This window comes from Microtus oregoni, unplaced genomic scaffold (assembly GCF_018167655.1).
Source record: "Microtus oregoni isolate MIOR12 unplaced genomic scaffold, Mior012 000037F_ref0000500, whole genome shotgun sequence".
NCBI lineage: Eukaryota > Metazoa > Chordata > Mammalia > Rodentia > Cricetidae > Microtus > Microtus oregoni.
In genome coordinates this window covers 21,782,687-21,808,235 of record NW_024543096.1, presented here as the reverse complement: position 1 = coordinate 21,808,235, position 25,549 = coordinate 21,782,687, and the positions used below count along the sequence as shown (strand labels likewise).

The following is a 25,549-nucleotide window of genomic DNA, read 5'->3' as shown; positions in this document are numbered from 1 at the left end:
CTGTAATTGTGGAAGCTATGGCTCTCCCTGTCTTGCTTTTTCTTCCGTCTCCAAGAACTGGGGATAAAGGGCAGCAAAGTCTCATGTGCTGCTTTCAGTCATGGTTTCTGGCTCATGCAAAGGTCATGCTTTGGAGTATTTCCTCACATCTGGTCTCCCCGGAAGGTCAAGTGTGTCTGAAGCACAGCTCTGCAAGCTCTTGGTGTCTCGGCCCAGTGCTTTTACCCTATCGGGTACGGAGTAGCAATGGGATCCCCCAGTACTGACAAACACCCCAGGATACACTGCCATGAACCCTGGTATAAACAACTCAAGAAACGTAAGCTATTTTTTTTTAAAAAAAAAAAAAAAAACATTCTATAGTTGGCACCTAACAGAACTGAGGAAATTTAGCATTTGTTTATATCAATTGCTATGTAGTTTGCATAGTAATAAATTAAGCCTTAATGTCCTTTAAATACTTGTTGGAGGACTGTCATTTTAAGGAACCTATGGGGCTCAGGGAAGCCTGATACTTGTGGGGTTGAGGAGGTTACTAGGTATTTAGAAGTATGTTTAAGTTCGAGCTCTCATGTAGAGTTTGGGAGAAGCGGGGTGGGGGACCCTAACCAGCCAACCAATCAATCAACACCTCCTCCCCCAGGATTCAAATTGAATTATAAAGAGATTGTTTTTGCTGCTATGATTTTAATATTTAGTATTGACAAGAGAGCCTCAAACTATGTTTTTCAAGTTATTTGAATCACAACTTGATCTTCATTGTGGAAAAGTTTAATACACACAGCATAGGGGCTGGAGAGATGGTTCAGAGGTTAAAAGCACTGGCTGCTTTTCTAGAGGTTCTGAGTTCAATTCCCAGCAACCACATGGTAGCTCACAACCATCTATGATGAGATCTGGTGCTTTCTTCTGGACCTCAGGCATACGTTCAGGTGGAATATTATGTACATAATAAATAAATAAAATTAAAAATAATTGTTAGAAAAAGACACGCAAAATATTAATCCCTACCATATTCCATTTTGAATTTTGTCGGGGCCAAGTAGCTCTCTTTCAGAAGGACTATGATTTTATTCAGACCCTCTGCCACTGTGTTTGTTGGCAAGTCTTGAATCTTTTCATTCCTTCCTCCTCTTTGTTAGTGCCCACTGTCATAGTTTCCTTTCACGGAGCGGTCCTGTTGATTGTACTACGGGGTTACAGCTACCGCCTGCCCTGCTGCCTGAGCAACTTTGCATGGGACTTTTCAGTATTTCTTCTCTAGAGGCATCCCCCTTGTTCCCCATTGCTAACTGGACCACCTGCAAGTTGCCTCCCCTGATGCCCAGACACTGCACTTGAACCCTTCAACCTTGTCACTCAGCTTTTTGGCTTTACAAAACCTTGGCCTCGGGTAACAAAGACGCTGGTAGCTAAGGCCTCTCAAGAACTGTCCTCCTTCAAGGCTGTGGGGACACCTCCCTCCCTTCAGCTAGCATCTCCAGGACACTGAAAGTTTAATGTTTGTCTTATACATTGTGAATAATCTCTAGAAAGCTCTGAACCAACAAATGTTAATTCTGGTTTTCTCGATCCAAACACAGGCAGGTCTCTTTTGTCCTTATATTTGGCAGCGGTAAGCCAAATCTACACAGGAATACCAGAGTATGAGTCTAAATTTGGGCCAGAGATTTTGTTTTTCATGCAAGGTGAAGAAAAGCTTTCAAATTCTTTTTTAGAGAAACCCTCCGTTGCCACCATTAGAAGCTGTTTTCCTGCCTCCACCAGGTTTCCGGACGGCTCACTGTTCATCCTGATCATACATCCCTGGCCTTTGACCTGGCACATGCTTTTCTAAACTTAGACAGAGAGAAGAGGAATGTTTGGAGTGGCCTCTGGTCACCAGGGGCTCCGAGGACCCCTCCTAGGCCTTCACTAGGTGGCCAGATGATTCCCTGGGCTGTGGGATTGCAAGGAGTCTATCACACCATAGTGTGGATTTTAGACACTGTCGCAGTATAGCTGGCAGACTAGTTTTGCAGGCTACATCAGAAAGACCAGACTGCTCTTCCCATTGTTTTTTCTTTCTTTTCTAAAATGTGCATTTGTTGCCAATAATAAAACACAACAGGAGAAGCCTCTGCTTAAAGACGCTGATGTTTGTTTTCTCTGGGAAGCTGGGAACTGAGCAGCTGCAGGTCTTTTTCCTCTCTCCTCCTGCTGAGTGGCAAAAGCTGGCTTAAGACCTGGGTGGGAGGTCGCTGAGAGTGAGGCCAGGACTCCCTGTAGGGCTCAGCCTTCCTAGCCCCAAAGCTGAGCACCGAGGGTCCTTCAACTCAGGGATTGTGACTCTCAGGACCTGCCCTCCTTTCAGTTTTCTCGAGACCCCCGTAAATACTTGAGTTTTCCACCCTTGGAGCTGTCAGACAGTTTTTGTCTTGGCTCCCAGCTAGTGCTTCGCCCATGCTGTGCCTTTGTCTGGGATTGGTTTCCCGTTAGCTTCCTTGTCCAGCTCCTCACCTCGCGTCCAAGGCCAGGTCCAGGGCCCATTTTAGATATCGTCCACGGTGACAGTTACAGCTCGTGTGTTCTCCCACGGAGCTGTTCTCATATTTCATGTCTGCTACTGAAGGATGCAGTGCTGCCCCGCCCCCATGGCCCACTTAACGTTATTTGTGAAAAGGTGAGCACAGTAAGTTGTCAGTTACCCTAAAGAAAACTAATACACAGGGAGGGGCAGTAGGATATAGTTTTAAAACAAAAACGGCAGAAAACTAGTCCCAATGAGAAACCTGGTAAGAAAACAGAAGACCAGGAAGCTTCTGCGTCACACACAGAGGAGCTAGTCTTGTATACCGTGACATCTACCTTCTGTGTCTCGTAGTGCTTGATATTCTCAAAGTCAGATAGCTACGGATTCTCTTCAAGGCCTCTCCGTTTCTTTATCCGTCTTGGATGATGATCGAAGTAACACAAATGACACTTGACAGAATAGGCAGGCTTGATCAAAGGAATTGCCAAGGACCAAGATGCTAGGGATGCCTCTGTCACCAAGGACTCATAGACTGCCCTTTGCTATTTCTGCCTGCAGTAGAGCGGTCTGTGGAGGGAACCCTGTATGTGGACAGCAAGCATCATATGGAGAGGAAGCACTGGAAATGCTAGAAGCTGCTGAGATCAGGAGCCAGGAGATCCTGGTTGGCTCTGGGAGCAGTGACCCGTGGTGCGATGGTGCGGGAGAGGAAGGGTTTGGTAGTTACAGATTAGGCTAAAGGGCTTTGACGTCAAAGGGTCTCTTACGCTTTTCAGGAGGCCTTGGACCTGTGGCATAGGGAAGCCTCTTTCTTTGCTTGAGCCTGGGTCTTGGGTGGGGGATGGAGAGCAGGAGATGGGGATTCAGGAGGCTGCTATGGACTCTTAGCAAGAAGTAATGGTGGATTAAACTGAGGGCCTTGGCTGTGGGGGAAAGAAAGGAGCGAATGGATTCAAAAGATATTGGAGTGTCTCGTTACTAAGATGACAATTGGTTCTGCCTTTTTCCTTACAGTCACTTTTACCCATACCCTGCAGAGGCATAAAGGTGGGCTGGTTGAATTCGTGTGTAGCGTTTGATGCTTTGTTTACAGAAAGATGTATGTGATTTCTGACCCAAGAGTGTCTGGTCCGAGTTCTTGCCCCTAGGACAACCTGGCTTTTCACTTTCTTGGGTCCCCCCCCCCCCCGTCCCCTCAGCACTGCCCCACCCCCATTGTACACACCATCACATGTATACTGTCTAAACAGAACAGAGTATACTGGTTTTCCTGTTTGTATGAGTACACTATGTACTTTTGCCAAAGGCTCTGTTCCTCAGAACAGGTAAATGTTCTGTGTACAGATTAGCCGTACATAGAAGCAAAATGTAGCTGTTCTGCAGTTGTGGTGGTGAGTGGATGTTAGCATCGGTGTTTTCTGCTTCTGGAATTTTTTGAGCTCTAAAGACATCTAGCCATCTGTTCTTGACTTTAAAGTAGGTGTTCTGAGCCGAGGCTGTGAATAAGTGTGTGACTCATGTAGCTCATGGGGGACGATGGAGGAGGCACTGCTGGTGTTTAGTTGCTACCATGTATCTTTCTCAGCTATTCCCCAACTTTTTGTATATCTTGTAAGCAGGTAGAATTTTGAGGAGCCGAAAGGTAATAGCTATAGTTTACTATGTTTAAATGCCTTCAGTGTGAGAGCCGAATTTTTCCTCAAAGCAGCCTTTATCCACATCATTATTTATAGACAATATATATTTATTTAGTGTTATCATATTGCAATATCATGTTAATCAACATAGAGTGTTGATTTCTTTTTTGAACTTCATTTGGGAAGTACAAATTAAGTTAAGAGGTATGTTTTTAAAAGCGTGAGGATAGTCACATCCTGCAGCCATGGGTAGTAGGCATTTGACAGCTCCCTGCCTCCTCCGGGAGCTACTGCAGTGCAGTCAACCCAGGAATTGTAGAGTCGGATCCATGCATGCAAATTAAATTGTGTGGCACTTTAAAATAAAACTTTTGTTCAATATTAACATGCAAGTAGCAGCTGGAGCAGAGACGCCATCTTCCCATTTTCCTTTTGTTTACTTGTAACCAGTGTCCTGTTGGGAACTGAATAAGTCTAACTGTAAATAAAGTCAGCATATATTCCCAACTATGGGACTGGTTCCAGGGCTACTAAATCACACCTGTGCCGATCTAAAGCAAACCTCCACATGCTCTCAGTGTAGGTTTGTGCTTGAGGACGTTCCTTGTAATTGCTTGGATGCTAACAGTCAACCAAGGGGTCCAGCGAAAGAGAATTATATCAGGGCTGTTTGTAACAGTCATCCTGCATAGAATCACGCATTGTGCTGTGTGTTGGCTACCTCCCTTGGTTCTCAGACTAGGTCCTTACTATGTAGTCCTGGCCTTGGACTAGCTGTGTAGCCCTGGGTGGCCTCTGCCTCCCAAATATTGGGGTTAAAAGCACATATCGCTGCACCTAACCTTTGCGTCCACCACTTCACTCTCCAGGGACACTGATGTGGCTGCTACCAAAAAATATTGTAGTCTGGAGTAGTTGGTTTTTTAACTTATAAGCTACTCTCACTCTACATGCAAAAATATAGATGAGGATACTTGCATTAATAAGTAGCAACTGTTCACTGTCCACTACAGAAATTATTCGTCTATATACATGTACACTAAAGCAAATTAATCTCACACACCAAATTTCTAACATAAAATGAGTATTAGGAAGAGGATTATGTTTTTGGCCAGTGAGATGGCTCAGTGGGTCAAAGTGCTGACCACACAAGCCTGAAGGATCTGAGCTTGATCCCCTGAACTCATGTACTCATGTAGAGGAGCTCGATACTATAGAGGGCACCAGGGAGTCCAGTGCTCCAGTGGCGAGGTGGGAGGTGGAGAAATGCTGGCAAGTTGGTGAGCTGGCTAGGCTGTAGCATGCAGCACTGCAGAAACAGCAAGAGACTTTTCAATATGGTACAAGGAGAGAACCAACTCCGGAAAGATTGTCCTCTGACCTCCACAAGTACATCATGCCTACATTGATACACTCACGTGCATATACATACATGAACGTCACAGACACATGCGTTCATGTACACACGCAATAATAAATGAAATAAAGTAAGAGATTAGTTGAATTCCACATACCGTCCAATATGCGCTCAATGAAAACCATCCTGGAAGCAAACTTTGAGAAACCCGGTCTTTGCCAACTCAGTCTTTCCTTTGTGTGGTGGTGGCAGAAGGACAACTCCAGGCCTGCTGTGGGATTTGTGTACCTGGTCTGTGGCTTTGCTTTTAGGATTTTGGCCAAGATATTACTATATACTGTTAGTCTAGGACATGGCGATATGGAATGGATTCCCCTCCCTCCTTTTTCTTTCTTTAAAAACCTAACTTTTAAAACATTGGTAACTTAGAATTAAATGGGCTAGAAAATCACAACAAAAGTATAAAAATAACTACACTGCATTCTCCTCTTATTTGCTTAAGTTGTATTCTGGTTAGTGATTAAGAAAAAAAATTAGACGAAAGCCAAGACATTTTATATTCAGGCCTTTAGATGAAATATATTTATTCTTTCAATGGTATGGTATTTTTTAAAAATAATAGTGACTTTTGGTACCTTTCTAGTGGAAAACGTTACTGCTGGCTTACTTCTGAGAAAGATCCACGACTGTGTTCGTCACCATCCTAAAGCCCCCCCAGGGGGAGGTGGGGTTGCGATCCTAATTTATAAACCAGGCAGAGCATAAAATAAAGTTGAATTCTTTTTCTCTTTCCAGATTTTGGGGTAAGTGCATTCTTAGCAACGGGTGGTGACGTGACACGGAATAAAGTCAGAAAAACATTTGTTGGTACCCCATGTTGGATGGCCCCTGAAGTCATGGAGCAGGTAAAAAAAAATGTTACCTTCCTTGATTGTCGTTGTAATGTAATACATCGCATTGATATATCTACATAGTATATATCTAATGAGCAACATACCACAGTCTGATGTACTGTGGCTGTGACATTTCAATCATGGCAGTAGACTGTATCCTGCACCTTGATTGTAGTGATGTGTGAAGAGCCTGCCTGCGACGTCCTTGTGAATGTCCTTTATCTTTTCCCTCAGGTGAGAGGCTACGACTTCAAGGCCGACATGTGGAGCTTTGGGATAACTGCCATTGAGTTGGCAACCGGAGCAGCGCCCTACCACAAATACCCTCCAATGAAAGTAATGGCTGCCGGGGTGACTGGTCGGGTTGGAACTCTGATGGGTGCTCTGGTTGTCCTGAACATGCTTATTTTCCTCTTAGACTTGTGGGAGTTGGCGGAGGAAGGCAGCCAAATGGAAGGCTGACTCATGTTCTCATGCCCCGAATTAGAAGAGGTAGCACAGTGCCCTGCTTTGTGACTCCGTGCAGAGCTGGGCAGATTCACGGCTCTGCCTCCGAAAGAGCGGGACAGTCTCAGGTCTCCCGGCAGAAGCTGAGAATGTATCAGAGGGCTGTGATATTTGCAGATGGATCGCAGGCTGCTTTTCTCTTTCTCCTTAAATAAAGACAGGCTATACCATTTTCAGCCTGCTCACAGCGTGTGTTGTTGTGCCTCATCGGAGATGAATGAGTCACAGTGTTTGGAAGCAACATATACTTTGGGGACTATTTTCAAGTTTTTGTTGTTCTTCGATTTGCTCAACCTCTGAAATGGTCACAGCATTTTTAATCCTCTCCACCAGGTTTTCTTTTAAGGCTGCAATTAATTGTTCGCCAGAAAGGACGAAGACATTTTTTACCAAAGCTCTAGTCTATGCTTCTTTTATTTTTCATATTTTAATTTTTTTGGAAAGTTTAAAAGGATTAGAATAGGATGACAATAAGGTTCCCTGGTGATGCTGGCTGAGACAGTGGGCAAAGGGTAGAGCTTAGGGGTAGAGCACATGCTTAGGAAATGTAAGGTTTTGGTTTGACACCTGGTTATTTTCCATCCCCTGCCTCCCAAATGTACTTTCTTATTGGAGAAAACTTGGAAGTACAAATAAGAATAGCAAGGAAGAATAGTCACCCACGACTTCACCAGCCACTAATAATCTCTGCTGATGTTTTGGTGATGTTAATTTCTGATTTTTCCTTTTAAATTATTTTTGTCGATTGTGCCCAGGACTTCAGTTCTTCTGAGCAGACAGTGCTGCTGAGCTAAACCCCTGTCCTGTTCTGTTTCTGTAGAAATGTTTAATAGAGTAAAGATGCCAATGATATACTTAATGCATACATGCACATCTCTTCATCTCTGTGGTCATTTTTAACAGAAAGTTTGAAACTGAAGTTTCAGCCATAGAAGGGATTTTATGGAAAGAATACTAGAGAAACTCAGAGAACTTTGTCTTTTATCCATTTTTTAATTTTTATTTTTTACTATTTGTGTCTCTCCATCTCCCTGTCTCCACTTATTTTTTCCACCTGAATCTAAGAGGCCCTTGTTAATCCCAGCCTGAAGTCCAGCAGACCTTTTTTCCGGAGTTCACAGTAACCCACATTCTCCTCTTGGCTGTCGTCCTCCATAGACAGCAATGACGTTTATCGTTCATCTATTCACATGTCTGAAAGGAGTTTTGACATGTATAGAATCTGCATAAATGAGGGCTGGTCTGTGCACTAAGGGGGTTTATTCATTCTGTAGGGCACTAGCATGCTCTGCACTCATAAATGAGGGCTGGTCTGTGCACTAAGGGGGTTTATTCATTCTGTAGGGCACTAGCATGCTCCGCACTCATAAATGAGGGCTGGTTTGTGCACTAAGGGGGTTTATTCATTCTGTAGGGCACTAGCATGCTCTGCACTCATAAATGAGGGCTGGTCTGTGCACTAAGAGGGTTTATTCATTCTGTAGGGCACTAGCATGCTCCGCACTCATAAATGAGGGCTGGTTTGTGCACTAAGGGGGTTTATTCATTCTGTAGGGCACTAGCATGCTCTGCACTCATAAATGAGGGCTGGTCTGTGCACTAAGAGGGTTTATTCATTCTGTAGGGCACTAGCATGCTCCGCACTCATAAATGAGGGCTGGTTTGTGCACTAAGGGGGTTTATTCATTCTGTAGGGCACTAGCATGCTCTCCACTCACCCTGCCTGCTTTGGCCGTAAATAATTCCCTTGGCGTGAGAGAGCTGAATTATTTCCTTTTGACTCGAAACCGGGGCTTGTTTTGTCCCCTGCCATTGTAGCACGGGCTTTTGATATGATTGTAACTTTTTTGTAACTCAGAATTACATCGTGACCGTCAGTCTCTCATTCTTTCAATTTTTACCAGGCCCCTTTGGCAGTTTTCTCATTTTGTTTTCTCTTTAAGAGAAAATCACGTTACCTCCCGGGATGGTGCGGTTTTATTTTTAGGGTGGCTAATGTGTTGCAGGAGCCCTGAGTACAGCGGGTTCTGTACTTATGAATGGTTTGCACACTTGAATGTCCTTTTCTCTCCCAACTACCACTCTTTCCCAACCAGCCTGCTCTGCAGCAAGTGTTCCCGGAGGTCCCGTGAGAGCCACTTCCCAGAAAATTCTTTCCCTGTGGCTTTGAGAGACCATTCTTAACACACAGAGCAAATTTCCTAAGTCCTGCCCATGAGAATCACCAAGCTTCAGGAGGGTGTGGACAGATTTGCAAAGACAAATGGATCCTTTCAGGACTCAAGTTTAGGAGCATTAATTAAGGGAAAAGCATGTGGGTACCCCAGTCAAAGAAGGACTCTGATCCTTTTGTGAAAGAAAAAACTAAAAATTCCTTTGCCGCTCATATCCAACAGAGACCTTCTCCACCTTTCTTTTGGCTGCAGGTGCTAATGTTGACTTTGCAAAACGACCCGCCCACTTTGGAAACCGGAGTAGAGGATAAAGAAATGATGAAAAAATACGGCAAGTCCTTCCGAAAGTTGCTTTCACTGTGTCTTCAGAAAGATCCTTCCAAAAGGTATGTGGGACCCAGTTCGGAACCTAAGGACCCGCTTTGAATCCTGACGAAACTGTGCTTGTGGATGTGAAAAGGTTACCTTGCCCTGGCCCCTGGTTGTTGTAAGAGGAAGCCAGAGTAGAACAAGGGGAGAGGAGGAGCAAGAATTGCTCTTGCCCGCGAGCTGTAGGCACTGTCACCAAAGGAAAGGGAGCCAAGCACAGCTCAGAAGGCCTTGCTGGTGGGGAGGACAGCTGGGCTAGTTCCCAGCACTCTTAGGTTGTGCTGACCTCTCACGAGGGGAACATCCGGCTAGCTCCGGTCTGAGCCAGGCCAAGGTAGTGAATTTTGCATGAGCTTCCTTTTAGCTGCAGAACAAGTTGTGTGGGCTGTTTAAAAGATTATCAGCAGGGAAAAGCTTACCTAGAAAGATTAATCACGCCAACGGAAGCAAATGTTTCCTTCGTGTTCTTACGTTACTGCCCTGGTACTGATACAACTCTTTGAATCTCTTTCTTCCTTTTTAATCCTGGGACTTCGAAGTACCTCTGGCTCCAAGAGTGGAACCCAGAGTCACTTAAAGTGCAATTGCAGTGATGCAAATCACAGACAAGTAGTTGTATGTCACAGACAAGCCTTGCTCCTTACAGACAAGTAGTTGTGTGTCACAGACAAGCCTTGCTCCTTGTAGAGGCGTAGTTGTGTATCACAGACAAGCCTTGCTCATTACAGACAAGTAGTTGTGTGTCACAGGCAAGCCTTGCTCATTACAGACAAGTAGTTGTGTGTCACAGGCAAGCCTTGCTCATTACAGACAAGTAGTTGTGTGTCACAGGCAAGCCTTGCTCCTTACAGAGAAGTAGTTGTGTGTCACAGACAAGCCTTGCTCCTTACAGAGAAGTAATTGTGTATCACAGACAAGCCTTGCTCATTACAGACAAGTAGTTGTGTGTCACAGGCAAGCCTTGCTCCTTACAGACAAGTAGTTGTGTGTCACAGGCAAGCCTTGCTCCTTACAGACAAGTAGTTGTGTGTCACAGGCAAGCCTTGCTCCTTACAGACAAGTAGTTGTGTGTCACAGGCAAGCCTTGCTCCTTACAGACAAGTAGTTGTGTGTCACAGGCAAGCCTTGCTCCTTACAGACAAGTAGTTGTGTGTCACAGGCAAGCCTTGCTCCTTACAGACAAGTAGTTGTGTGTCACAGGCAAGCCTTGCTCATTACAGACAAGTAGTTGTGTGTCACAGGCAAGCCTTGCTCCTTACAGAGACATAGTTGCACGTACCACTTCCCCAACAGACCTGGAAAGTCCTCTGTCTATCATAGGTCACCCAAGCCTCTGATTTTCTACTTAGCTCAAAGAAAAATAATAATGACTATTTTTTCAGCGGTCTCGCATCCGGGGATGGATCCCTGTTGTTAGAAGGCGATGGTGTATTCTATGTCGTGAATTCTTTGAGCAACTTACTGAGCTTTTTAACTGTTATATAGTATCACTGCCAGTTAGGCCGTGCTTCTTTGCCTTCTTTAGCACAGTTGCTGTGATAGTTTGTGATTATTTGCTGTGGCAAATCTTTAAATTATTTCTTGCAAATGATCCCCACAGACGGTTTGTGCTTGACATTTCTCTTGTGCTGATGTTTGGTTTATAGGGATTATTTTCCTCCATCTGTTGCTTGACCTTTCCCGGGGGTTACCTCTCCACCCTCCTCTTGCTGGGAAGGCTCTTAGGTGTTAGTTTCAGCCTTCAGCATCTGCTTATCCTTCCCTTGCATTTGGTGTCCTTGCCACAAGGCGAAATTTGTCACTGCAGAGCACTGGCAGAGCTTCCACACCTGGTGGGAGTTGTCTCTGTGTTTCTGGGACTTGACTGACAACTTTCGGGATTCTAGAACGAGTTGAGAGCCACCTAGTGGCTGTAATGAGTAATGACACACGACTCAGAAAAAAAAAAAAAACCAGTTCCTTAGGGTTGAGTCGTAGTGCTATTCGTGACAGTTTGTGATTTGCTCAAAATAATTTAGATTTATGTGTAATGTATTTAACAGACCATTTTTGTTTCGTAATAAACTTAAAGCATTTTCTGGGTTCTATTCACTGTTGAGTTCAGATACTGATTTCTTCTATATGTGTCTGTGAGACAGCGGTGGAGGGAGGAGGTGGAGACACAGGTCTGGATAAGGCAGCCTCAGGCTTGTGTATCCATCCCTGCATGAAGCCTTTCCCTCCGGGCACTCGCTCTGTGCAGCTCAGCATGTGTGAGTAGCTGAAGGCCTTGTGCGTGATTCTCTATAACTGTACAACCATTCTCTAGTAGACGGGTTAGAGACGAATAGTGCCCCATCCACTTCCCTAGCGGCTCTTTCTTCCAACGAAGAGACACGGGCATTGAAGATAGTATGTGAGGAGTTTGGGAGGAGCAAAAACACAGAAAAACTCATGAATTGTGAAGAGAGGAAAAAGTATATAGTTGAATTTACCTTTATAGAACATGGAATTAAAAACACGTTCAGTATGAAATATACAAATAGCATCTCTGCATACGACAGACTTCCCAAGCCATGACTGTTCAGAGTGGTGTTAATCCCACCTGCCCTTCTGCTCTGTTCATGCTGTTTAAGACTTTCCGCCATTTCTGTTACTTCATTTCTTTCCTTTCTCTTTCTGCTCTTTTTCAATACTGGATTGGATTCCTAGCTCTAATTTAGCCTGATTCTCAGGACTTAATTTCCTTGTCTCTGTAATGTGTCTAGCAGCCCCCATTTCAGAGGATTGCTCTGAGGCTGCAGTGAAATGGCACCAGGGCAGGTAGCAGAGTGCCTGGGGCTGGCTTCAGAGCTCGGCCAAGAGAGAGAGACATTCGCCATTGCCTCCACCCTGGCGGGGAGAGGCGCTGTGAGTTTTACGTGATCATCACAGTATGCTAATGCTATAGCTACTTAATATTTTTAGTACTATTACCCCGTATATTTTGGTTGACTTACACAACAAATTCAGAGTTTTAGAAGGACTTGTGTCCTCGTCTCTATATCTGGAGACTCACGGGAGTTTGCCATTTGGAGGTGATTGAAATCCTCTGAAGAGAATTTCAGAAAGAGAAACCAGATCCAAGTGGGTTGAGGCGTTGAAGGCAAACTTTGGTCATCTTTGTGAATATGAGCTATCTGCATGTAGCTCATCTCTCTGTGATCTTAGTGCGGTTAGTAGGCACCAAAGCCCTAGTGCTGCTAAGAGACTTGAGCAACCAGTGACAAGCACAGCGGCAGAATAACCAGGACATAGATTGAGTCCTGTGCTCACATGCTGGACTCTACTTTCCTCGTGTGACATGGACCTAAGGTGTCAGAGCCAGTGCCTCGGGGAGGTTTGTGCTTTGCATTAGCTCAGGCAGGGTTACTTGTATTTACATAGCAGAGGGCTTTGCTATTTCCTAATAAAATGAGCCTTGATCTTATAGATTACACATTCCCCAATGATGGCAACCTATAAAAAGAGCCAGCATCGACTGAGCACTAAGAGGGTGGATGTTGCATAGATGAATGCGCCAGCCGTGAGTTAGACTGCACTATCACTGTGCCGAGGGAGGGAGGGCTACGCAAAGCAGTTCTGCCTGAGGTCAGGAAGCGGTTAGAATTTATTAAAGCATGTAGTTAGAGCTCTTTAGACTGTATAATACTCATCCTGAATCCTTTGAGATCCATTTTAGGTCTCAGCGGACTTTGGCCCATCCATATGTATCCGATGAATCCATTGAGAGGTTTTTTTCTGAGAATGTTGGTACTTGCAGAACACTGCATCGTTTTTAAGGATTTCAGTATCAGTCGTGTTCATAGCCTGGACTGTTCTGGCTACTGGTAGCACTGTAGCACTTCTTGGGAAACAGCGTTTCTATTTATACTACCTGTTACATGGCTGGGCGGTGGTTGGCAGCCTTGTGAGAGGTGGCGGGGAAGATCCCCTGCTCCAGCAGAACTCAGCTAAAGACAGGCAGGGTCTGCGGCTGCACAGTAGGCATAGCGTTGTAGTGTCTGTTGGAGAAAATGGCATCTAATAAGTAGCCAGTCATGCAAACCTGAGTTCAGAAGGGCGCCAGGCACCTCTGCTTGTCTCGTACATCCGTTCGTCTTCCTCATTTCTCCCAGTTCCCCTTCCCCTACTTTCCTATGGAGGTAGCTTAGCACACTTGGGTTTTTACCCCAAAGCTGGGAATACTTGAGCTGACTTCAGTATAAATGGACCCAGTAATACTGTTCAACTGTTTTCTGTATTGAATTAAAGTGCCTTGAAACTTAACAGTTGTGCCTATTAAAGACAAAAACAAGCTCCTCAAAGGAAACAAAACAAAATCATAAAAAAGAATGTGGGCTTTTAAAGCCATTTTCCCCCCTTACCTTATGGCTTCTTTGTGATGAAGGGATGGAGGATAAGGGTGGAGTAGAGTGGGGAGAAAAGGTTTTTTTCTGCAATATGCTTTTTTTGTTGTTGTTGTTGCCATAGAAATGACCTTTCTCATAAAGGGAAAGAATTTTTCCAGTCCCATTTCTCAAGGTCGGTCCGACATTCCACAACCTTCTGTCCACCTAGGTTTAACATTTGACCTTTGGTCTGCAGAAGGAGAATGAGGGGTACTGAGGAGGAGGAAAATCACTTTGGGTCCCCACCTGTGCGTGTCCCTCCTCTTTGTTTTGCTGCCCGAGCCTCCTTTTTCCTGCTTTTCCCTCTCTTCCTCACTGTGTTGAACAGACGCTTCAGTGCTGGCTAAACTTAGCCACGGGAGTTACAGTCCCGGCCCAAATGTCTACCAGCATTGCCTTCACTTCATGCTGGGGTGTGAAATTGAGCTACAGTAGTTTGCTGTGGTGTGCTGGGCATCAGGAATATAAAAATGAAATCCACAGACTCTTTGCCTCAGAAGGGCTCCTAACACGATAAAGAGGAGCTACCGGAGAAGGAGCATAGATTGAGATAAAGTGGGAAGAGTGGGAAAACACACTGAGCATCAAATCCGGAGTGTGAGTTCTACCCATAGATGCTGGGAGAGAGATCCCGAAGACTGTGGCATCTAAATTGTTTTTTGACTTATGGGCAAGGTGGACTACTTGGTTATGAAACATTTCGAAGAAACAATTTCAAGAAAAGCCCAGGGTGTGCTTTGCTGTGAACGAATGGAACGTCATGGTTGAAGGGGAAAGTGTGTAAGGTTGATGAAGACAGCCTCAGACGATTTGGGATCATGGAGGAGACAGCGTTAGATGATTTGGGATCACGGAGCTTGATTTAGCTGTTTTCAGGAACCCGCTCTTCGGAGGATAGATAACACAGGCTGCTGATGAGCAGGACAAATAAACAGCAAAATAGTAACCAATGCATCATGTACAATGGCTAGGTCTTTTTTCATCTCCACATTTTTTGGCTTTTAAATAAGCTATAAGCTCATGCATTTAATGAATTTACCAAGGGATATGGCCCTCCCGTCATTTAGACCCTTACTTACTCAAAGCAGTTATCAGTTATCAACTGTTGTGGTGGGTGCATGACTCGGGCTTCTTGGAGAGGTGCCTGTAGCTAATATTCTCAAAATTTGAAGGAAGTGGTAAGAATCAGAATACAAATCTTCCTTGCACAGAAATACAGTTGATGACTTTGTAGACTTAGGCTGGCGGCACATGCCTGTGTTTGCAGAAGTTCTCAGTTCTCCTGGAGTCTGGACTCTGTGGGCCTCTTGGGGGAAGCCTCTCAGCAGAAGCCTTTGTATTTTGCACATTTTATATACTGAATTGTTTGGCAGTAACAGACAGCACTTTACCGCATGTTTCTTCCTAACAAGTAAGGCTTTGCTTCTGCATAATGATGATTGTCTTTCCACACTGAAGAAAATGAGCGGGATTTCTTACAGGTGTCTCCCATGTAGTGAATTTGCAGATCTATCTCTAAATGTCTTTTGTAATTTTTTGCTACTTTCTTTCAAACCCAGTGCTCACTCAAGGGCAGGGAGCTGCGTTAAGCTTTAGATTTTAAGTCTATTTTGATCTAGATCCGTTTTCCCTCATCTCTCCTACTTTTTTCTCTTGGAAGATGAGGGATTCATTGTCTCTATTTTACAACCTGCTCTCCCTCTGCCCCTCCTCTTCCCTTCTCCCTTTCCCTCCCACAGCCTTCATTTTCTTTTCTTAATGTAAGACTCAGCATTTTGGATGCTCAGCAAGTGCTAGCCTGTTGACCTCCATCTCCAGTTTATATGGATGAGTATTAGGGAGGCTTTCCCCCTCTTCTACAGATACAAATAGAGAAAGCTGATGAAATGGATTCCTAATTAAGGAATTATTGACAGAGGAAGCTATTCTTTACAGACGATTGTCAGTTGAACAGAGAAAGAATGATAAAAGTAGGAAATCAATGTTTGGCTACCTACCATGAAATATTTAAGTCCAAGATGGTAACCCCAGGGGAAGGTTTTCAGGGACAGGATATCCATTCAGTGCCAAGACCTCACTCAGCGGGACACTGGCTAATTGTAGTGGGGGAAAGAGGACCTTCCAGTGCTGAGCTTTGGAGGCTGGGGACCAATCAGTTAAACTTAGCGTCCCTAATTGTGGACTAGCGGAATGGTGGCCGCCTCTCTGCTGCCACAGTGCAGTGAGGAGCCTGACGATGTCTCTGAAAGCACAGCTTGAGGAGGCCGGATCTACAATGTGTTTTGAGTTTCAGAGTCTTCTGAACTTGAGTATTTACGGACTCTACCAAAATCTGCAGTCTGAAATGATTCTAAATATCTAATTTTATGAGCTATTTCGTCAGCATTTAGATGCATGATAGAACTTCTTTTGAGCCTTCTGGATCTAACTTTTGATTACGTGTGATACAGCATGGAGAAACAAGTTATATGACGACACAAGGAGCTAGACATATCCAGAAATGCTTTTGAGTGAGCTGGTGTTTTATTAATGGCCATGCCATTTGAATTTTTTTTTTTTTTTTTGAAAACGGTGGTGCCTACACTCTTAAAGCAGTTATTTCTGTCCTGTGCGGCCTGAGCTGGCCCCCAAGAGCTCTCTGTGAGCCCCTTTCTGTAGCTGCTGCTCCTTGGGATTCACACAACACAGCGGACTCTGTAGTCCCTTTGACAGGGTCATATTGCAGTTTGTACGGCTTCGTAATAACATAGGAATTCTGCTCTCAGAAGTTGCTCTGCCAGCCTTTAAAATGTCCCAAGTTGACATCCCGATGTATAAGAACGGCGGCTGGAACGCTGATTGTGCCCACATATTAACTCAGGAGCGTGTGTGTTCTGCAGGAGAGGTATTTAGAAAGAGCTAGGAAACAGGCCCTGCTTTATTTGGTGCCAGCTTGTGATTGACTTAGTTGTTGGTTTTGCTTGCCTTAAGGTCAGTCTTCCAGAAATGCTCTAAGGTTAAGCCGTAGGTAGCATCAAGGCAGTATTTTTATTATGTGGTGATTGTTTCAACTCTAATTTATTATTGATCTTTCAGGCCCACAGCAGCAGAACTTTTAAAATGCAAATTCTTCCAGAAAGCCAAGGTAACATGCTTAACACCCCCAAGTCAATCTGCTGTTTTGAAATTGCTGTGAACCTGTGGGCACTCAGCGAGGCCTTCAACTGTTGGGGTCATTTGTCTTGCAGAACAGAGAGTACCTGATTGAGAAGCTGCTGACAAGGACACCAGACATAGCCCAAAGAGCCAAGAAGGTAAGCTCCATCAACCCTGTCCCCCGAGAGATCGTCCCCTCAGTCAGAAAAAAAGACCGTAAAGAAACAGCAAGGAGGTTCCCTCACACTCTGGCTTCAGTTTGGAGATTATCCGATCATCACCGCTCTGGCCGTGGGCCTTCCTTCCCGTTGCCACAGGTTGCTGTTGCAGGTTTAGGTGTGGAAACAGCATGGGGCTCTCATAATGTCAGTTTGGCATGCAGTGGCTCCCCGTCCCCCAAGAAGGTTAGAGACTGAGTGCCGGCAAGGTTTAATGCCGGAGAGGTGAAATAGCTGTATTACTTTACTTTGGGTTTTCTAAAAAGAGGGATACTAAACTTCAAACCTACTTGGAAACGGTTAAATTAGAAACATGTTTGGTCTGTGTGATGAGGAACACTGTTCTTGAGTGCTCATGTGCTGGTGAGGCTGGAGACCACGTGCCGTTCCTCAGTTTTTCTCCGCTTGTTCTTTTGAGACAAGGTTTCTCACAGAACCCAGAGCTGACCCTCTAGACTGGTCAGTGAGCTCCAGGGAGGTACTTGTCATGCATGCCCTTCACCCTCTGCAGGCCAGTTCTAGGGTTCCAGGTGTGCCCCGCTGTGCCTGGATAGTTTTATGTCACTGCTTGCTTTATCGAATGAACTGTTTTCCAACCCCAAATTTGGTTGTAAAGGTTGGGTGAATATCTATGGGATTTATTTCATTTCTCATAAAAGACCCATAATCCCTTTTCAGTCTATCTTATGTCCACTAAATTTTGATTACCTACAGTTTTTTTCAGTTCTAGGTTTTAGATTCTCAAAATGACATGTAATTATATATGCATTTACTCTGAATTATTTGTCATTATGATGGATTTCATTATGCTGTATATAAATTCTAATGGGCAGCCATTGATTTGGCTATTTGGTTTTAAAGTTAGTATCATAGGAATAAGAATATAAGAATATATACCCTGCAGATTTGGAAAGGGATGTTTTCTTGCTTGCCTTTCTGTTTACTGGTGTAGAGAGAGCTGATAGGAACCAGAATTGTGTGTGATATAAATGAAGCTGACAGGTGTACTTTGGATACTTTATCTCATCACACCTATGGACCAGCCTTGACAAAACACCTCTTACCAGGGTAGGGGCATAGGAATTTAGAAATATAAGTAAAGAATGTGGAGATATGCTAAGAATGACAGAATGGGAACCATAGAATAATACCGGGAGGGCATTCCAGTGATTACTGAAATCACCTGCGTTTATTTTTCCATAGCTTTTATACCAAGCAAAACTGGAGGGTGGGCAGGGTCTTTTTTGTTTATCACATATCCAAAATGCCATCTATAGGTGACTAAAATCTGCCAGAGCTCCACTGGCTTCTCTTGGAATATCTGCAAGGGACCTTTTGCTCTACACTTTTTTTTTTCTGTCTTTGCTGCGTATTTCGCCTGTTCCCCGAGTCTCTGCACGCTGGGGTTTGTGTGTCATCTCCCTACAATGTTGACGTCATCTCAAGAGCCTCTCCCTGTTCTCTTACAGCACTGGAACCCCTCCCCTTCCTTTCTTTTCCACTGACTTTTCACCTTTAATTTCCGGTTTCACTGTGTATCCCAGGCTGGCCTCAGACTCATGATTCTCTTGGCGCAGCCACGCGTTCTTGGATGGTAGTTAATGTAGTGGTCACTGTACATGGCTCCTCTCCTGTTTTTAGATTTTTATAACATGATCATTTTATGTGTATTGATGTTTTGCTTGCATGTATGTTTGTACACAATGTACATGCCTGGTGCCCTTGGCTGCCAGAATAGAATGGCAGATCCCTTGGAACTGAAGTTACATATGGTGATGCACTACCATGTGGGTGCTGGGGAATTGAACTTGGATATATTAAATAATGATCTTAGTTTCTCTTTCATAAATAGGCAGAGACGGTACCTTTCCATGTTTGTGTGTACAGAATTGGGCAGTGTGTAGCATTGCAATTGGGACAAACTTTGCAATAAATGATTGTTATCATATAGTATGTGTTATTATTTTATAATCATTCATGTTGCTTTTATCATCATTTTGCTCATGGGATGCCCTTGTTTCTGTTTTCTTCCTGCTGGTGTTGGTGAGGGATACCACACAGTCTCTTTCTGCCACTGCTCCCAGTAGTGGGCTCTGAGGCGCAGAGATAACAGGACAGTCCAGACAGTGACACTCACTTCTCATCAGGGAATGTGGCTCGCACATCACGGGACTGTAAAGCCCAAAGGGTTGCAGAGAGTAAAACCATCAGGTTGTTGCGTGGGAAAGGTGATGGAGCTGGTAGATACGGCCTAGGGGAGAGGAGAGAGGAACGCAGTGTTTACCGTGCACTTGCTTGTGTGGGATCCACAGTTGCTTTCTCTCTATCTCAGTTACTGCATCTTTACAAACATCAGTGAGGTTCTGAGGATATCTGTTGGATGCCAGAGAGGCTGATATATGTGAACTTGTTAAGAATAGTCTGACGAGACCACAGCTACTTTTAAACCTGTGTGGAAAAGTAAAACTTAATATAGGATAAGAATGCTAAAGTCATTATTTTTTTATATATTTTTTTTATTTTTTTTTGTTTATTTTTTTTAGTTGTTGAAAAAAAAATTTCCCATTTCCTTCCCCCTCCTTGCACACATCGTCCCTCCCCTCACCCCCCTCCCCCTCCCCTCCCCCCTCCATTAAAGTCATTATTAAAGATTACAAGGATTTGAAATGGAGAACTATTTGCCTCCGTTTTCAGGCTAAAAAACTGCGGTGCTGGAACACCGGGCCTTGACTTCAGCCACGGTCATGATAACTGCACATTTGCCACCATTTAGACTTCTGTAGTTGACGAAGCAGGAAACTGTTTTTAAGTTTCTGCAAGGTTACTTTCTCCCCTCCTGAAATCTTAACTAAGGTTTTGAAACCCAGAGAAGAAATAAGGTGACTGTAGCTTTGTTCCGTGTTTTCCCAGTAGAGGGCAGAAATGAGTTTTGGAGAACCCCAAAGGGAAGTTTTGGCGTTTTGAAGGCATCAGATTGTAGAAGAAGATCAGAGGTGACTGAACTGGTCAGGTTAGGCAGTTGGTGCTGTTTTATTGGACAGGCAATTGAAGGCATGATGGTTTAAGTACATTTCACTTTTATTTTAAATTAAAATTCTTGAATTTGTGTTACATTTTCTATTAACAAACTAAAGTAATCTAACGTTTGTTTTACACAATTCTCATCTAAACCAAAAGTCTTAACTTTGAAAAATTGATTGGAGCATTTTCAGTATTTAGTGATTAAATTAATACAGTTAAATAGTATCAGGCTATTTCCAGAGAGTTTGTTGGTTTCTAAGACTCTCCCTAGTGCTGGGTGAAGAGAGGTAGGAGCGACTCAAAGTGAACGCTAACTCTGGAGAATTAAACCAGACTCTAGCCCAGCTGCCACATGTGCTTTCTGTTTCTATGGTAAACACAGTGACCAGAAGCAGCCTAGGGAGACAGTGTTGATGTCAGCGTATACTCCAGGTAACCTTCCGTCTCTGAGGGAAGTCAGGGCAGGAACGGAAGCAGGAGCCTTAAAGGAGCGCTGCTTATTGGCTGCCTCTGGTTCCCGCTCAGCTTTGACAGTCCAGGTCCACCACCCTAGGGATGGTGCTGCCCACAGTGGGCTGGGCCTTCCCCAGTCCATCATCAGTGAGACAGTTTCGCTCAGGTCTGACCACAGGTGAATTTTAGCAAGGGAGTTCGTCAGTTGAGGTTTCCTCTTTTCAGGTGAGTCTAGGTTGTGTGGAGTTGATACTTAAAGGTAGCGTGGATACCCAGATGCATCAAATAGACTTGAGGGTGTAGTGCTCTTGAAGTCCGTGTTCCCTGCTCATGCTCGTAGGGAGGACGGTGACGGTGAAACACGCCATTTCTCCGGTTTTAGAGATGTAGACCAGTGTCAGAAAAGTTGGAGTTTCTGTTTGCCTGGGATGGTACCTGGGACAGGTCTTCCAGGAGTGTCGGCCCACCGATGCTTCCACTCCAAGTCTGGAGTCAGTTTAGACTAGACTTCCTTTGGTCGGATCAGTGATTTCGCCACTAGGGGGCGCCGTTAGAATAGTTCATTTCAGACTGGACGGGAATCGCTCACTACTGTGTACTAATTCCTGCTCCTATAGATTGTGGTCTTCTGTTCTGTGTTTGTGCTGGATGTGAATTGACAGGCAAGGGTAGAGAAGACGGCAGGGAAAGCCTCATAGAAAATTACTTTCCATGCAGTAAATGAAGTGAGACAAGAACAAAACAAAAAACCAAACTTTTCTTGTTGTTGTTAATTTTTTTCTACTCCCTGGTTTGAACTGGGACCAAAGAGGATGAAGGAAATACTGTGTTTCTATGATCCTCACTTGGAAGAAAAGTCCTTGTCATCGTTAGGTATGGGATGTTTGGAGGCCCATTTTGGAAATCCGGAAACAATGATAAGAACTCTAAAGTAAGAGAGGAGGCTTTTAAACTGTCGAAGGCCGACAGCTTTCCATCATGGAAACACTTAGTGAGCCTTAGGCAGCAGAATCTGCCACGTTGTACAGCAATCACAGGCTCGAGGTCTGCGTGTTCATATGCATTTGGCGTTTCCTGTTCACCTTGGGAGATTTGTTCACAAGGGCCTTTGCACATGGCTACCTTTTCTGGAATAAACTGCATGATGTGCTGATGAAGGGTCTCCATCCCTGTGTGCCTCCTACCCTCTGTCAACATCCCTGAGCCTCTGGGCCTGGCCGACAGTCCGCAGCCTTCCAGCTCCTTGAGACCTCTCATACCGTTACTCTTGAACATAGAGAAACTGTTCAGAACAGAAAGGCGTTCAACTAGAATTGTAAGATAAGATCATCACAGGCTTCTTGTCGGTGATCAAATGCAAAGCTCCTGCTACTAACAGGATGAGGTGCACAGCACACGGAGGTCTGTGTTTCCACCATCCACACCTTAGCCCTTGGCAGGCCTGACAGAGCTACGGTTTACTTTACTTACGGACTTTTGCATGGTAGCCTGTGGTTATATTTGGAAGGTTTGGAGACGGCCTAGCTGGAGGAAAAGGGCTAATGGGAACTGGGTTTTGAGGGCTATACCCCACCCTAGTTCCAGGCTTAGCTTGCTGCTTCCAAGTCTGCAGAAGTGGAACAAGGATTTGCCATGTACTCCTGCCACCGTGGAGCCACACAGCCCATGCTTTCCCCACCACAAGGGATCGGGCCCCCATTAACTGTGATCCCAAAGTCAACTCCTCTACTCTGGAGCTATTTCTACCAGGGGTTCTGTTAGGGAACAAGGCCACAAGAAGACAAGCAGCTCACTATAGCTGCAGGTCCGGGCTGAGGCTTCGTCACACCCCTGCAACCCAGGTGCTCCGCAGTGTCCCATCTGCACGGCCGTGGCACTTCGAGTTCAGTTCTGTCGTTGTTCTTGATGACACATGGAGCTCACACCCTTCATTTTTGCTACGCTGCCATCCTGAGAGTCCCATGGGAGCAGTGCGTTGGGAGTTCCTGCAGTCAGCTCTGGGCACCGACTCTAGGGATTCTGAACGATAAAGTTCAGGGAGTACGAGGGTGTAAATGTGAGTCAGGGGCGGTTAAACCTTGGTTTAGCCTTTCAGCTCCTGTGGGTTGCCTGTGGTCCGCAGCTGAGATTCAGATGCAGCTGACTCAAGGTTTAGAATTTCCCATTACCACTGACTTTTCTGGGAATCCTTATCCTAAAATCGGACAGTGGAGGGGTATCATCTCAGCCTGGTGGCCCATGTCGGGGGGCTGACACTTAGTCTCTGCCTAGCATATTCTCATCCTCTGGTCACAAGCACATGGCTGTGTTGCTCCCTTATCCAAAGCATTGTTCACTTAGTTAGCTGTTGCAAAACTAGGCTGAAATTAATTCGAGTGATCCCAAGTCTTGTATTCATTCCTTTCTATATATTCCCTCCTTCACTGAGGGGAAATCATTTAAATTCTCTTCATCTCAAGCTTGGAAATCTTTAAAAGGAGTTTGACTTTTTTGGAGATGGGAAAGAGAAAATCACGGATGGTACAGAACTTTGGGCACCATGGGGACAGGAAGGAGTCCATGTTGTGGAAAGGAGCCCCGGTTGTGCCTTATGCCCCTTTCCTGTCCTGTCCTCTCAGTCGAGGGGACTGTGGTGAGGTGAACGGAGAGGTGCAGAGCAAGTTTAGGGAAAGAAAGAATGGCAAGGCAGGGGCTCCTCTTGTTTGGGGCTAATCAAATGTGATTGGCTTATTAGAGATTCAGGACCAACTTTTTGAAAGGCAGAATTACTTTGTATTTTTAGAAGAGATCTTTGAGATTCAGTCGTTTTAAAACAAATTAAAATGGAAGGCGTCTAGTTAAGGTTGCTTTGATAACAGACTTTTTTTGAAGCTTGCTCTTTAATTACTGCTGACGCCCTCAAATGCTGATTTAAAAGTGTCTCGGAACTTCTGCTTCCTCTCCCAGACTCCAAAACAAAGGAAAGGAGCCCTGTGCCGCCCACTGAATGGCATCCGCCCGTGCTGAGCAGTGCCCAGTGCCCAGCGCCTTCAGTTCAGCTTGTACAAGCTGCTTGGCTTCTTAACCAGTGTGCTAGCAGGTGCCAGTGACCTGGCCAGGCTGGAAAGGGCATGCAGGGTAGGGGAAAGTGCAGACCTTGCAGGAGCTTCAGGCAGTGGTCCAGTGGTCCAGTGGTGGAGGAAAGGTCCTGGGGATCTGTGGATGAGGAAGCCAGCGCCACCTGAGTATGCTTGCAGGTCGAGCTGTGAAGACAGGCTCCAGCTAGTCCTGGCTCTGCCACCCACTTCTGGGGTGGCCTTCAGTGTCAGCTGCCCTACCCTGCACTTCTCGTGTAACACGCAGACGGTCGCATCCTCATACTCTTCACTTGTTTTTCTGATCCTCATGTGCCTACCCTGGGAAATGATATACTTATCGAAACATGGTCCCCAACAGAGTTCCAAAATGTGGGGCAGTTTTACAACCTTGACACTGGAGGTAGTGCAGGAAAGATTCATGTGTGCCACATCCTGAAGCTCATGGAAGGCTGGCGGTGAGGGACACTGGGCCATCTTGTTCTGTAGCTGAGTGCGGGGGACTGGCTGAACCTGCTTGTGTCTCTGGTCCCTCTGCCACGCAGGGTTCCCTGAGCTCTCCGCATGCTGCTGGAGCAGCTGATCCTCATGGTCGGGTTTACCATTCTCTCAGAGCCGTGGAATCTCCTGAAACGGTGCCCTCCTTTGGCGCTAACAACTCTCTCATAGTCAGGATGACCTCTGATGACACTGGTGGTAGTAGCACAGGCCTTCACTTTCACCATCTCCTGAATGCCAAGGTGTTAAGAGGCTGTGTTTCAGCAAGGACGGCATAGGAGGCAGTGGCATGCATGCAAGTTCTCATTGGGCCATCAGAAGAGGCTTTGGAAATGGTTTGGCCTCATTGTATAGAAGAGTTTTTAATGTGTGTAGACAAGTCAGTAACTAAACACCCGGGGATGGAAACCAAAAGGGGCCCGAAGACCTGGAAGAGACCTTGGGTTTTGTCCTTAGCACTGGATCTGCCCTGTCATGCCCGGAGTAATCCAGGAGGCCATGGGCAGATGATCCTTTGTCTTTCAGGTCATGTGCTAGGGCTGAGGTGCTGGGGGCAGTTGATATGCATTTCTTCACCAATGTATCCCAGCATGCTGTATACAGGCACATGATCATTTTTTGTTTGCCAAAAAGTAGACAAGATTGAGGCAATAATCCAAACCAGTCATGAGCAAATTCTGTGAAACATCAAAAAGACAAAACTTGAATATAGGGTGTGTCTGGGGCCCGGGGGTGGGGTGCAACCCTTGCAATGCTATCTTGACATTCGGTGTGAGTCTTGACCTCATAGTTAATTCTCTCGAAAAACACCCTCACGGACACCCTGCCCCCTAGTGGCGTCCCTCACCGACTGCGGAGTGAGTTTAGATTTAGTCAAGTTGATGACCAAAATTAATGATCACAAGGAGAGACGGAGCAGTGTGAAGATTGAGTGGGTTCTAAATCAGTGACTAAGTCTTGGATCCCTGCTTTTGGCTTCAGTGCTTTTGACAGAACATCGCTTAAGCTGCAATTAGATGACAAAGGCAGTTAATGGACTGTGAGTTCATTAAGGCGAGGGTCCACCCTACTTGGTTTTCTGTCCTCAGTGCTCAGCAAGCTGTGTGATCAAGTCAGAGGCTAATAGATGTTGACCAGGAGAATGGATGTGAATGTGATGAGATTTATTTTGTCTTCCTGGGAGGTTGGGCAGATGCCCGTCAAACCTATTCCGGTAAAGATCGAGCAATGTTCTTGTTTCTCGTTTGTATTTCGGGGAAGAGAAGGCCACGCCCACCCATCCCCAGGGGAAG

At 45.1% G+C, this 25,549-nt stretch overlaps 1 protein-coding gene across 2 annotated transcripts in view; it reads left to right on the top strand.

Annotated features, from left to right (window-relative positions):
• Window positions 1-25,549, top strand: part of Stk39 (serine/threonine kinase 39) — a 249,286-nt gene that overhangs the window by 95,289 nt on the left and 128,448 nt on the right. For both annotated transcript variants that reach the window (XM_041631541.1, XM_041631540.1), the window contains exons 6-10: window positions 6,302-6,411; window positions 6,634-6,735; window positions 9,333-9,466; window positions 16,934-16,982; window positions 17,086-17,151. In XM_041631541.1, the coding sequence (XP_041487475.1) occupies window positions 6,302-6,411; window positions 6,634-6,735; window positions 9,333-9,466; window positions 16,934-16,982; window positions 17,086-17,151 (461 nt within the window). The remainder of the gene's footprint in view (window positions 1-6,301; window positions 6,412-6,633; window positions 6,736-9,332; window positions 9,467-16,933; window positions 16,983-17,085; window positions 17,152-25,549) is intronic.